The 14,175-nt window shown below is 37.8% G+C and overlaps 1 protein-coding gene across 1 annotated transcript in view; it reads right to left on the bottom strand.

The window, feature by feature from the left end:
- Positions 1 to 14,175, bottom strand: part of ADAMTSL3 (ADAMTS like 3) — a 177,208-nt gene that overhangs the window by 13,047 nt on the left and 149,986 nt on the right. The window contains 4 exon segments of the mRNA XM_051628117.1: positions 732 to 914; positions 10,299 to 10,427; positions 10,747 to 10,874; positions 13,057 to 14,137. Coding sequence (XP_051484077.1) covers positions 732 to 914; positions 10,299 to 10,427; positions 10,747 to 10,874; positions 13,057 to 14,137 — 1,521 coding nt within the window.

Raw genomic sequence — 14,175 nt, 5'->3', positions numbered from 1 at the left:
AGATCCAGCCATCCATAACCTGTCCTACACGTGTGCCTAAGCCAGCAAGCTTTGTAGCAGGATTGGCCACATATACCTTGTTGTACTTTGTACAGCAAAATGATGATACATTTGTCTCTAGACCTGAAGGATACATTTATTTGAGCTATTTGCAAGGCATGATTGTATTGTAAAGTATTATATTATTAATCTCCTTACAATAGTAATTTAAATGGAGTCTCTGTTATCTATTCTGAGATTTAGCAATTTATACTAAGAATTTTTTTTGTTTTCCATGTGCCTATGTTTTATTGGCCTCTATAATTATAAAACCCCACAAAAACATCGAACTCCCCAAACAGCCTTTACTTTCATTTCACTGCACTTCCCTGGAGATTTTCTGAATAACTCAAGCCTGCTCTGTTTCCCTAGATAAAAGCACTGGGAACAATATAATATGACAGTAGATTTAGTTTTTTAATGTGTCTGCTGGCTTACAGGCTGATATTTGTTGCCTGAAAGCAAGAAGATGGAACAACTTTTAAAGAAGTCACAAGTCAAACCATCTGTACTTATATCCACTATTACAGGAAACATAAAATAGAGAGCAGATCCCAGGGAGTCAGATGCAATCAAAAATTCCAAGTTCATAATAAAGTGTTAAATATCTCCCCAACTATTTCATTGGTTCACCCTCATAACTGAAGTGGCTCGCTGTTGTTATCAGTAAGGAATTCTCATTTAGCACTTACCACTTAAGTGGAGAACAGACACAGCCTCAGCTTTTCCAAGAGCGCTGGATGCTCTGCAAGTGTATGTTCCTGCATCTTCATTGGAAACATTCCTCAGAAGTAAAGAGCCATTCAAAACTAAGAAAGAATTGCTTTGCAGAAAGTCTTTCTTCTTAAACCATGCTACATTTGGTTGGGGAACACCTTTAAAATTAAAACATGTATTATGAGGGATAAATCATAGGTTTTACTTTGCTAACTGCTTCTATAATATCCAAACATCCTGAGTTTCTCTGACATTTCACAGTGTAAATCAAAGTAACAACATTGCAGCAAACCCACTCCCTTTTCTACTCACAACAAAACTTTCCAGTTGTGAGGCCTATTATTAATTCAGTATCCCACTGAGATTAAAGGCTAAGCACTGCAAGGCAAGCTCACAGAACAGCTTTAAAAACTGCTACCAGCCCTACAAAAGCAATGTGCTCATGTGTCTGGCTACTGCAAGATGTGAGAGTCTTAACCCCAATAAGGTTCAATTGACAAAGATATGCACACCATGTTTTTCATTCAACTTGCATCCCAGAATATAGGAAGGAACTAATATTCCATTTCTAATTAAAAAATGAAGAAAAAAAGACATTGAGACAAAATATTTCTCTTGAAAAGAAAAAGGATACATTTATCGATTAGATGAAGAAATACATGTGCCCAATTTCTGTCAAAAAAGCTCCTGAAAACTTATCCAAGTAGCAGATGCCATATATACAACTTGTAACAGTGCAGTGTGAAGGAAAAGGAACACAAAGAGCTATTAACAATCAAAGGAGGAGCTCAGTTAAGCAATCTCCTGTACCATCATACCCCCTGTAAAGAACTCTGAGAAACTCAGCATTTGCAGATTCTAAATTTCCATCAATTAATCACTTTGGTAATTTATTTTTAATTTGATTATTTTTTCCACTGGCACAGTACCACCTTTGTGGGAGGACTTCTACTGTCGTTTTATTTTCCTCAAACATCTGCCTTTAAAAGGATATTTTGCAAGCTGGCAAATCAGGCACTTCATTGCTGGTGCTCAGGGTGAGCTCCTGCAGCAGAAGCACTCTTTTAAAGCTCCAAAATCCTAGATAAAGCACAGGGTAAGTCTGACAGGGGTGACACAGTGACCAGCTGCAGAGATGTGCAGAGGCATAGGGCAAAAGACAAGTCAGAGCAGCTGAACTGTCTTTCACCTGAACTGTGTTTTCCCTAAATACATTGATGAGTGCCCACTGAAGACTACCAGAATGGGTTCTGCTATAGAAGCTGACCTCAATGTGGGACATTTGGAAGTTTCAGCCATATTGAATGCTAATTCAGTCTCCTCTCTTTACAGATCATTGTGCAGTATTACTTTACAGATGATGTCTTCATGATGTGGAATAGCTTTTAGGAACAACTTTAACATTTCAATCACTGGCTTAGCACTTCCAATGCACACCTCGAGTTTTCCTTTACTGTAATAGGAACCAGACATTTTTTTGGAACCTGCTATTTCACTGAAGGAAAAAGCTGCCCCACCACTTTGTCTAGAAAGACAGTGGAGAGGAATCTTCTGCATAATCACAGATTTTATTCTAGACAATTAAGCAGCTGTTGGGGCTTTTAAATTAATGAGGTTGCATTTACTGAATAAACCCACATAAAATAAAGGACAGATCCGTAGAGTGCACAAGGGTCCAAAAAAACAATCTGTTTTTCAAGTTTCCAGAAGAAGCTTTATGCCACCTTCAAAAAATCTTTTTGGAATTGCAACGAGGTCTTGTTTTAAGGGTCTTTTTTCCACTTTACCCCAGCTTTTTGGCTGAAGTGTATAATTCTCAGACATATTTTTCCTTTACAGTGTACTTTCCATGGCCATCCAGGCGTATATACTTACTATACACACAGGCTGAGGAGGTGTTGTGAGGTTCCTGAGCTGTTTTAATCTAAGGCCTAGAAGTTTGCAGCCAGATTACCCTAACTTGCACCAAAATCTTGAAGACCAATCATAGCCAAAAATAAGCCAGAAGCAGCGTGGTTGAGGTGGGACTGAAGCCAAAAGATTGAAAGTCAAATTCCACAAAACACAAAAATATTTGGAAAAGTTCAAATTTAAGCTTTTAACCTCAGTCTCTGTCAAACTTCAGCCCAATATCACTTCATGATACAGTCCTCCCTGTTCTCACCACAGCATTCAGAAACGTAGTTCATTCCTGGGATTTAGCTTAAGCAAAATCTCTGTTTTTCCAAACTTGGTTTGTATCCTAGAGTTTATCCTGGAAAAACTGCTATGTCTCTACTCTTCTACCTGTGTCTCATTCAGAGACATGTTGAGCCTTTTAAAATCTGGACTGGAGTTCAGTTTGCAGAAGCAATCCACAGAACAGCTTTGCCTCTGATTTTAAGATCAAATTTGGGCATCTGACACACACCTTAAACTCACTGGAAGTTATAGCGAATTATTCCCCCCTTTCTTTCTCCAAAGAGCTGTGTGCATTTCTCTTTAGGGGAAACAAGCAAATAAAACCACACGCACACAAGGAAATCAGACCATCTCTCAAGTGAATAATGTGAATACACAAACATAAAATCTAGGTCTAAGGAGCAGAAGTGTGGGCAGAGCCCTGCATGGCAGTCCAGCAACCAGCCCAACTGAAGTGCACAAGGAGTCCATTGATGCAATCTCAGAGGTGCTGTCACTTACAGATAAAGTAGGGGGAGGGGGGGGCAAATAGCTAAGGCCTATCCTGTAGTATCCATGTAAATAAAACATGAAAAAATTTAAGCACTGTTTTATTATCCAAAGAAAAACTAAACTAAAATAAAACAACCATGAGGTGTTGGTGGTTTTTTGTTTGTTTGTTTTTTTCTTAGACGTGACAAACTGAATGGAACTGAAGTGATACTTAAGCTTAGGGAGGCATTTGTAGGACTTCACAGAGGAGTTCAACCTGTGCACAACATGGAATTTTACTGCAGATGCTTGACTCTCCTTTAAATAAAGGTTTATTTAGGTAAGGACATTACATGGACAAAATTATCATTCACATTGTCCTCCAGAGCCTTTTCCATTACAGAATTGTAGCAAGAAGACTATTACCAGAGATGTTTACAAGCTAATTTTAAATATATTTCCTCCTCACTGCTATAATTTTCTGCCTTCTGCTTTAACTCAAAAGAAGCTCCTGCTGTTGTAATTTGTCCTTTCTCAGACAGTTTTAAAATGTGTCTTATCTTTCACTTTACTGTCCAAATTTAACACATCTACATAAGCTGCTTCTACAGAATGACTGCCTATTTTATAATCTGTCAGTACACACCAAATCATTCTGGGAATAATTTCCTAGACCTTTTCTTTAGGGCAGGGGGGGAAGTAAAAAGGTAATTCTTCTAGTCTGTAACCCTGGAAGGAAGTAATTCCCTATCTACATCCAACAAAATGCTACTTTCAAGCTGAAGAATTCCTGGTTTGATCCCCAGCCACTACAAAAAGGGGAAGAGGTAAGAGATGGCCTGTAGCCACTTTTGTTTCCTTCATACCCCACCTCCATGCAGATGCAGCCCAAAGGTGTCAACTCATCCAGACTGCCAAAGGTTCTGAATCCCCAAGCACAGTTTTGATCCCAGCAATTCAAATGGGAGCTCCGTCACTGACATCAGCCAATAGGGGAATCAAACAATCATATCCTATGGCTCCAAGTCAGGAATGCACTTAAGCATAGGATTAAATCCATCCCTATTAGGAAATGCAAACAAACACATGCTTAAAAATCAAGAATTGTCCTTCATGAACAAAGATGCATTCCTGAACTCAGGCCTTCCTAGTCTTAGAAAAAAACTTAAAAATCAGACAAGTACTCTTGAAATGGATCTAAATCCTTTGATGTTAAAATTTCTACTATAGACCTAAATGGCTATAAAACTTTAAAATTAATAGAATCTAATTTTCTGACCTCAAACGCAGGTTATTTTCCACTAGCACGGGAGCAGTTCTAAAATACTCAATGTTCCATGAAAAAAAAATTAAAAAAAATAATTAAAAAAATCATCATTTTCCACTGTGAGTGGCTCTGGGACAGCAAATGTTACGGAAAAAACCCTCCAGCTCCAGATGGAACTGTGAAACACGTGTTTAAAAAAGAAGGAAAAAAAAAAAGGAATCCACACTATAGGGTGCCCCAAAAATATTCAGTGTTCAAAAACAAATTTCCTCCAACCTTGAAAGCCCTATGAAATATTGCACACCATAAAAATCTTGGCCTACTACCTAGTTGCTCTAAAACATTGGATATGTCTTCAGAAATCTTTCCCCCAGCTATGCAGGATCTCATAAAGCATTCTGTATTTCCCATTCAAGAGCAAGGCAGAATTTTGCTGGCACAAACCACATTTTGCTGCACTTCACTAAAGGTTTACCCAACTTTGGAAGATAAATTCACGTGTCATCTTTCAGAGGAAATGATTCTGGGTCAGTAATATACATGATGAATGTCATCTGATTGTTATTTATTCTACACTCACTAACCCCTGCAGTGGATTCAGCATAACTTACAATGCAGTTGCTTTGATTGATACTTCTTCATACTCTCTCCAGCAGAAGCCACAAACTGCCTTTATGTGCATCCAAATTGGGCTTCAGCACTTGGCTTCTAGGAAACCCTAAAGAGCCTGAACCACACTGCTACTGAAATTACCTGCATGAATCCTGGCAATTTTATTGGGAATAACCATCGTGGACAAAGGGCAGTGCGAGACATTTTGTCACTTGGTATGATTCTCCAACCTGCCCTCTAGATATTGCTCCATTCTCCCACAGTCTTTCCAAGCTATTACTTCTGCTTTCTAGTACCAGACAGGCAACAGTCCCTCTTCCTAGGTGGTACCAACACCTCGCAGCATTTAGATATACTCACTGACATCTGGCGACCTTCTTAGGGATGTTCCTCGAAGAGACCCCTTTCTATTCCACCCTTGCTACAGAGCTCTGTTGGGTCCTGCTTAGTTATCTGGCTGACACTTGAAAGAACTTAAGTGTGCTGGTGTTCCCATGGAACTAACCACATGACTCCACAATCTGAGTCTCAGTCTTTCAGGTACAGCCATGTGCGTGTCTGTATTTAATGTTATTTGTTCTACAGGTGCATTTATTATGCACATCCTTTGTCCTCATTTAGCTATTAAACATTATTTGTGTGATGTTGCTGCAACTCTGCAGAGAGTTTTAGATCTTTAGATCTCATTATCCTTTATAAATGTTCATCTTTCAGAGCTTTAGCCAGCAGTTCACATTCTTTTTCAGAATTTTTACAAAAATGCTGAACATCACAAATCCCAGAGCAAAATCTTGGGAAACTCTACTGGTAACTTCTCTCCACTGTAAAATCAGCCATATGTTCCTTCCAACCATTTAATCAGGTATTATCCAACAAGCTAACCTCTTATTTTACACTATGAGAATTTGTTAAACTTTGCCTAGGGAATTTCTTGACAGCTTTTTGCAAATGGAAGTAGGAACTGTCAAGGGATTACCCACATGTTTTCTGATCATTCCAAGAACTCTAATAGATTGCTAAAATTTTACCTCCCCCTAACACAATCCTTCTTAACCCTTCCTGAATAGGGAATTTGAAGGAAAACCCTGCCCAGAAAATGAAAGCAGGGAGAGAAAGGGAGGAAGGTATACCAAAAAAAGCAATGCTGTAAAAACATTCCAATTTATTGGTTTTTTTCTCCCATGAACTCTGTAGGCTACATCTACATTAGCAAGTAGCAGAGGGTATCAGAAACGTGCTTGTAAGGAGGAATAGCTGATACCAAGGTGCCAAAGCACACTTGATGTGTGTTTGGATGAGGATTTATTTGGACTATGCTGGGAATCTTGCCTGGACCCTTGGACTTACTGCACATTAGTACGTGGAAAGTAAGAGGTATAGTCCCCAGGCACACCCTTCTGTTTAGTTCTATTCAAAGGGATTCAAGTGTTCAGGTTTCCAGTTGCAAGACACAAAGCAAAGCACAATTAAGCTTTTGAAGTAGATCTTTCAGTCCTTCCTGGTTATGCCTGATCCAAACAAAAACTCTAATGTAGATGCACTTACAATTAGAAGAAGCACAAGATCAAAAGATTTTTCTTTTATTATACTAATTATAAATAGTGTCATCCCTTCCTCATAAAATAAATTCATACTTACTCCTTTAACCTTTGAAATCCATTACCAACATATTTTAGGAAAAAAAAAAAAAAAAACACACAGAAAAAAAAACCTTCTAAAAAAAATTAAGAGCCAGAATTCTATGTATTAAACTTGCTGTTTTTCTTCACTGAGAAGCCTTCTGAGGGGTTAAGTATAGAAGACAAAGAACAGCATCAAAGTTACATTTGGAATAGTGTGGGTAAATGAAGGAACAGATGGAAAATCAAATTCTTGATTTATTCTGGACCTGTTTCAAGTTCCAACACTGACAGCAAGTAGCTGGTCCGTCTTTGTGAAACGTCTGTGCAAAAAGATGACCCTGATTCAACAGGTTTTGTGTATTTCTTACAATTTTTTAGTCAATATGTTATTCTTAGAGAGCCAAAATATGCAGAATTTGGATGAAGACGAAGTTCCTACTTTTAAAAGCCTCTGCCAAGGTATTTGAGAGACGCAATATAACGGACATAGTATAAACAACCTCAGAACAGTAGATTTCCCTTCCAATCTCTCACCAGCAGGTGGCAGACAATGCATACTTTATACAGCTTTTAAATATTTTTTTCCCCTTATTAAACTTAGAACTTTCAAGGTTTCACAATAAATGAAGTCTGACAGTTTTAGTTTATTTTAGTAATAATCACAAGACACTCTTTTTCTGAAAATACAATAAATGTTATCCAAGAGCAATTTGGAGCAACCAGTATTGATATTTATACCATGTGTGTTGATTGAAAAGCTCTTGGCTGTAAGAATGAAATATGAATCTATCCAGAACGTTATTAATATCTTCTAGCATATGCTCGTTTGGGAGCTATAAAAATTGAATTCATTATAATTAGTGGAAAAGTAGTTTTGTTATAAATTAAAAAGACAATAAAGTGATACTATTAGCTTCAGCAGTTTAGTTAACTTTTCTTCATCTATTGTTTCATGTTCTATTGATTAGGATTCACTGCTCTTTAGCACGTCAGAGGTTTTTTTTAATTCTTACTATTATTTTTGGAGTGTGCAATAAAGACTTTCAAAAGAACAAAAAGAGCTAAATCAGTAACAATGAAAAAAGAAAAAACCTGATCAGCTGGCTGATACTGCATGTAATATGAAACTTCATGTCCTTCCTGTTCAAACCACCCAACACGAGCTGTCCTGTGGTATGTGGCCTAAGGAACCCAGAGCCCCTGAATTGGAACACACGGTTCTCTTCAGGTCTTGAATAATTAAAGGGTTTATTGCACAGCCATCACCCGGCCAGTAGAGGAAGCTGGGAAACCTTTCCTGAGAGCATCACCTCTCTAACTTTCACAACTGCCTTTGTCATATTCTTGGGTAGCCTGCCCCTACTTCCAGCTGAAGTTCTACGTCATGATATTCTCTCCTAAAGGAACCATTATTTTACCACTTCGCTTATGTGCATAATTTTTAAATGCATTTCTGAAAGAAAATTCCTGAATAAGCCTTGCACTGGTAGAACTCCATATGCCGATTTATTCACTGAGAAAACAATGGTTTGAACAACTATAAAAAAGTACTACAGGTTATTCAGCCTACAGAAAGAAAATAAACTCAGAAATTATCACAGGCAAGAAATTTACAAGCAATTTCAGAATTCTACTAGTGGCATGGCACTAATATTCTTCACACACACAGACACCTTGTTCATCAGATGGCTCTTAAGGAAAACTGTTTTGTGAGTTACCAAGAGTCCAACAGATCAGATTATCTGCTTAACGTGTCTGATGAGGAGAAAAGGACTCTCACAAGCCCACATTTTCAGCTTATAGGAAAAGGACTTTGAGTATTTAGAGCAATAGTATTTTTCTTGCTTGTCTGATAATTCACATGATGTTTCATTAGCGTTCACTACAAAGTTCTCATCCTACTACACTGCAAATAGACATATTGTTGGGTCCCACCTATTAAACAAACATATTAGCATAAAGTGCTATTAAATTCAGTCTTCTAAAATTAGTGGTTTACTACTTTTAATTTAGGAAAGATGATCAGAAAAACTCTGCTTATACCATTTCATAGGTTTTCTGCTCCTAGGCTTAGGGACATATTAAGACATGCAAGCTCTGTTCTATTCACAAACAACAATACTTACTTCCTTGGCAGTTACAGGAAATAAAGCAATTAGATAAATCATTTTTTAAGTCAACACTGGTGTCTTAGTATAACTAAAGTTTGGCTCATGAAAATACACAGTTCTAAAGCATTTGGAAATCTACAGTCCCATGTGAAAATATTAATTTATATTTAAATTGCTAGCTGCTTACCCATCCAAACAATATTAATATTAACAGTGTGACATTAACTCTCTGCTGAATTTGAGATGTAGGTCAGTTATACATAGCATTGCCAAACTATAGCTGGAAAATATTACTTCATCAAAGAATTAGTCTTGGTACAACAGCGAATAGCAGAGCTACATGTCCTAATAGATGTCAGCCTGGCGCCACTATTGTGTGCAGAACTATTTGCATATATATATAATTCTATCACTACTCTAGCTCAGTATCAACACGCTTTCTGATACTCACTCCCCCCGCAACATGAACAGCTCTGACTTCTCTGCAGTTTCTCTGCACTCAGTTGCAATGTTCACTGTTATTAGCACTTTCATACATCATCTTCAACAAGGCACCGAAGGCTGAACGTAGCCTATTAAATATTTGACAGAGTACCGCTGCTGGGACTTAAATCTTACAATTTAAACTTAACAGCCAATAACTGGGATCAAAAAGAAAATATCTACCTTCCCAACAAAGGACTAGAAAATAAAATGAAGCGGTGAGCTGCTTAATGCATTTAGCTTCTGATTAACATTAATGCTGCTCCACAGATGTTGAGCTAGAAAATATCCGTGTGCTCTCATGGCTCGGCACTTTTCTTTGTTTCCTTACTGCAGCTGCAGACTGATGGCTCTAAAAGGTAAGTTTACTTCACTGTCAGGTTTAAAGTTCTATTAAGCTATGGCTGCAGATTTCATTTTCAGTTTTAACAATAGTCTAGACATGTGTGCATCTCAAGTAGGGATAAAGAAAGTTCTCTGATGAGCAAGTCAGCTGGCCACATTTGCAGCAAGATAGTCATGCACTCTGGTTGGTTTAAGCTCTGTAGTGGAGCCTCAGATCACTTCATGGAAAGAAAAGTATTGTTAAAGGAAAGTGTGTTTGAGCATATAAATACATGTGTGTATAAATTAAAGTGACAGATAGAAAAGAATTAGGACTGGTGTGGGTGACATGCCTAATAAAAAATGACTAATGATCAATTATTTTCTGCCTTAATTGTTTGTTTCTTTCAAGACTTAAGGTAAACTTCTGATTCCAACATTACAGGGAACTTCAGTGGAGTTCTTACTTACCTTTCACTGGACATTCAACCAGAATATTTGCTCCAGTTCTTGCCATAATTGTGCCTCCAACAACTGCCGAAACACTGCTGGCTCCCAGGTTTGTAACATTTAATTCAGAGGACAAGATGACGGGAATCTCTTTGAAATTAAAGGGATAATCAGTTTCAAGAGCTTTCTTTGACTTTTAAATATAGATCCTGTATTTAAAAGTTTGGAACAGAATTCAGTTTGCAAAGCAGCAACCAGAATATACTGGTGAAATAGATACAAGCAGACTCAGTTTCCACCAAGTGTAGTTTTAAAACAACAGGACCATTTTACTGCTGCCTTTTACATCAGGCAGACTGTCAAGGGTTGCCAGCAAAAGAAACTATTTCACACCTGAGTGGAGATGGATGCTTATATATAAAAAAACCCATAAAATGCATGCCCAAATCTGTGGGTGTTACATTCTTACCTGCATGCAATAGCAATGATGTTTCCATATCAAAGCCAAAGTCATTAACCACCAGGCATCCATATGTACCAAGTTCCCTTTCTGTAGGATTCTGAATCTGCAGTTTTCCAATGGTGTCCAGGATCACTCTGCAGAATATTGAAGGAGACACAAGGGTTACTATCCTGGGGACAAACTCAGCTGAATCTTCTTGCAAGAGTTAGATGTATCAGCCAAAGCCTTTTTAGGTGTTTTATCACTGTGGAGCAGTGCATGCAGTAACAGTTCTGCTTCCTCTTTGGTGACAAAGGGGGAACACTAAACAATACATGCATGGATCATTCTTCAGCCCTTGGGAGGACAGTGAGTTTGCTACTCCAAAACCAGAATCCCTCAGGAACAACAACATGAATAAATCAGACTACCACAATTGAAAGTATTAGGCTTAGAAAGAAATCCATCTCTCCAGAACAAGTTTGGTTTTCAGGATGATTGGAGTATTCAGAAATATATGGTCTAATCTGACTTCCCAATTACTCTAAGTTGTTTATTCAGGGGAGGGGGCTTATTTTGGTTTTGTCTGTTTGTTTGGGGGTGTTTAGGTTGTTTGATTTTAATATTTTCATCATTAAAGGTAAAGTCTTCCTCCAAAAACCCACAGGTGTCTTGAATACCTTACCTACCATCTGAGGGGCAAGGCATGAGAGAGAACATCACAGACTGGGGCAGAAGCTGATAACAGCAGCCTGGATTTTTTCCCCTTGCTACCTTCCTGATAAGTTAAGCTATACACTCATCACATCCAAAAAATCTGTAGCTCTGCCATTCCCCCACACTGGGTACACTTAAAGAAGTAAGAGATACAAACATATTAAAAGCATTTGTGCCTCAACAAAACAAGCAACTTCATATATGGCTCAAATATCAACTTTTACAAACCCAAGAAATAAAACAGCCCATTTACCACCTCACATTCTCTTACAGATGTTATGCTATTAATGTCACTTGCTTTTAAGTGCACACGCATATCTATGGATTTGTGTAAGAAACTTTACTGTGAAAAAAAAAATAAAATAGGAAAGAATCCTAGTTTCCCAAAATAACCCCTAAGTGCAAGAATACCACTCTGGGCTAAAATTAAGGCAATTTCTGAAAGTAGACATTACGAATCAAACAGATACTCATGCATAAACAAAACACGATAATGTCCAAAAAATGAAACTATTACTTGCAACAAATTAATGGGAAATTATATGTATGTCACAAAATAAATATAACTGGTGGGAGCTACGTGGTTCCAAAAACATTTGCACTTAAAAAAATGGTTTAGTTTTTGTGTCTTTGCTTTAATTGATTGCCCTGCAGAAGTGTATTTTTCTTGGCAGTGCATTTAATCAGTTAAGTGTGTTGAGAAATATCCAATAGCCCCTTTATCATCTCAGAATCGTTTTTTTTTCATTACTCAAGAGCTATAATTCCAAGAGGTTCACACACAAAGTTAGTGCTAGTATTATCAGGTGAGCTTCTAATTTATCAGCAATGAAGTAAAAGTATTTGCTCAGTCTTGAGCAAATATCAGAATATAACACTTGTTGAACTTGTTCTTCAAGTATAGTTCTCAAATGTGATGGCAAGACAAGCTCTTCATTATTTTGTATTCCACTGTCCTCAACAAAAATATTTGTAAAATCTAAAGCATTGGAAAAAAAAACCATGAAAGCTCATTCATTCTTTTTAAATTAAGGTTATACAGCTACAGTTACACCTAAAAATGTATGGTGTTGAAAGATGGCGAAGGTACCAGTGATATATTACTGTACATGATCTTACTTTAGCAGAGGATTTGGACTACATGATCATCAGAGGTCCTTTCCAACCCTGACCACTCAGTGATTTTCCCTCCTTAAAATTAATAAGAAGAAAGACTTCTTTCATCTATGCCAAAGCAGTAGCTTTTAATGAATGTTTCCACTGTATTTAGTATATGAATGAACCCAATAGGCTTCTTAATTTGAGTATAAATCCATTCATTTTCTGATGCGGCTGAAATAATTAAGGCAGATCACAAAATCCACAGTTAGGACACCCAAAACACTTCACCCAGTAAGATAAGTCAATCCTCCCATGGGATACCATGGAAAAAGACATACACTTGGATGTCAGTAAAGGCAAAAAAAGTGACAGATGCTTGAAAGATAAAAAATAAGTTACTTAAATAAAAAGACAGAAGGCGCAACATTCCTGCGTATCTCATTTTTACAACAGCAGGGTGAATTTGTACAGTGGATATGGACATAAGAAGTCATTAAAAAATAGAAGATCTTTACTTACTTCTCAGAGGCTTTTAATGTCTTGCCATCTTTTGTCCAAGTGTATTTCACTTCACTCATCCCAGCTGTTTCACACAGGAGATTGACAGCATGAGTATTCTTGGTCAGAAAAACTGTATTTCCAATTCGTACTGTTACTGTTTTGTTGAAGGAAACTTGAGGAATTTCCTTTTGCCTCATAATAACTGGAACCTTCTGATCCAACATTAACTTATCAACGTTTTTTGTGCTGGAACGGTCAGATTCATTAGGTGATTTTCCTGTGATTTTTGAGGCAAGTTTGTCATCCTGGGTCCTCTTCCATTTTTCAGTAGTTGGTTGTGGAGACTTAGATAACTCAGCTACTAATTGATAAATTAACTGGGAAGCCAAGTCATCATTGACTTCTCCAGTTTCAATGAGCTGGCTCATGTTCCTTATCAGTTCCTCAAACTGCACGGTGTCCATGCTGTAGGCACTTTGGAGAACTGCTGCCTCCAGTCGTTTATTCTTGAATTCATGAGAGCTGAAGCCTTCTGCTGAATTGCTCCCAAAAGCTTCAAGATTTCGCAGAAATGGCTGATCATTTACTTGCCTGTCTCCCAGATAGAGCTCATTCTTCTTACTCCATATTTGCCACATTTTGCTCATTTTATGCCATTTGGCCCCAAAGCTGTTGGCCTCATTGTGATCTTCATTACTGGTCTCACTGGCATGCTTTCTGAGGTTTGGTGGCTCTATCAATCTGTTGTCAGTACCAATGAGTTTGAGGACAAAGGTCTCATGCACAGAGCCTGCAATACATCGGTACACACCAATATTGCTTGCTTCAAGACTGTGTATTTTCAGCGAGCCTGACTTCGTGATGCCAAGTCTTTTAGAGTTTTGTAAGTGTTGTCCATCTTTCTCCCACCGGATGAGGGATTTCTGGAACCTTCGGACAGGGCACTTAATTACAACAGATGTTTTTGGAAGTAAGTAGGCTCGGCTCCCTATGGTGAAGTTAATGCGCTTCTCTTGTCTTGTTTGGATGTAAACTCGGTGAATGCTGACAATCTGAGGTCCTTGAGCAGAGTGCTTTTCTGGAAGCTTTGGTTTAATCTCTGAAAGAAAAAGAAATGCTGAAAAGTATCTGGCCATT

The sequence above is a fragment of the Apus apus genome, chromosome 10 (assembly GCF_020740795.1).
Source record: "Apus apus isolate bApuApu2 chromosome 10, bApuApu2.pri.cur, whole genome shotgun sequence".
NCBI classification, from domain to species: domain Eukaryota; kingdom Metazoa; phylum Chordata; class Aves; order Apodiformes; family Apodidae; genus Apus; species Apus apus.
Note: the sequence above shows the minus strand (reverse complement) of the source record. Positions and strands in the feature narration are given on the sequence as shown.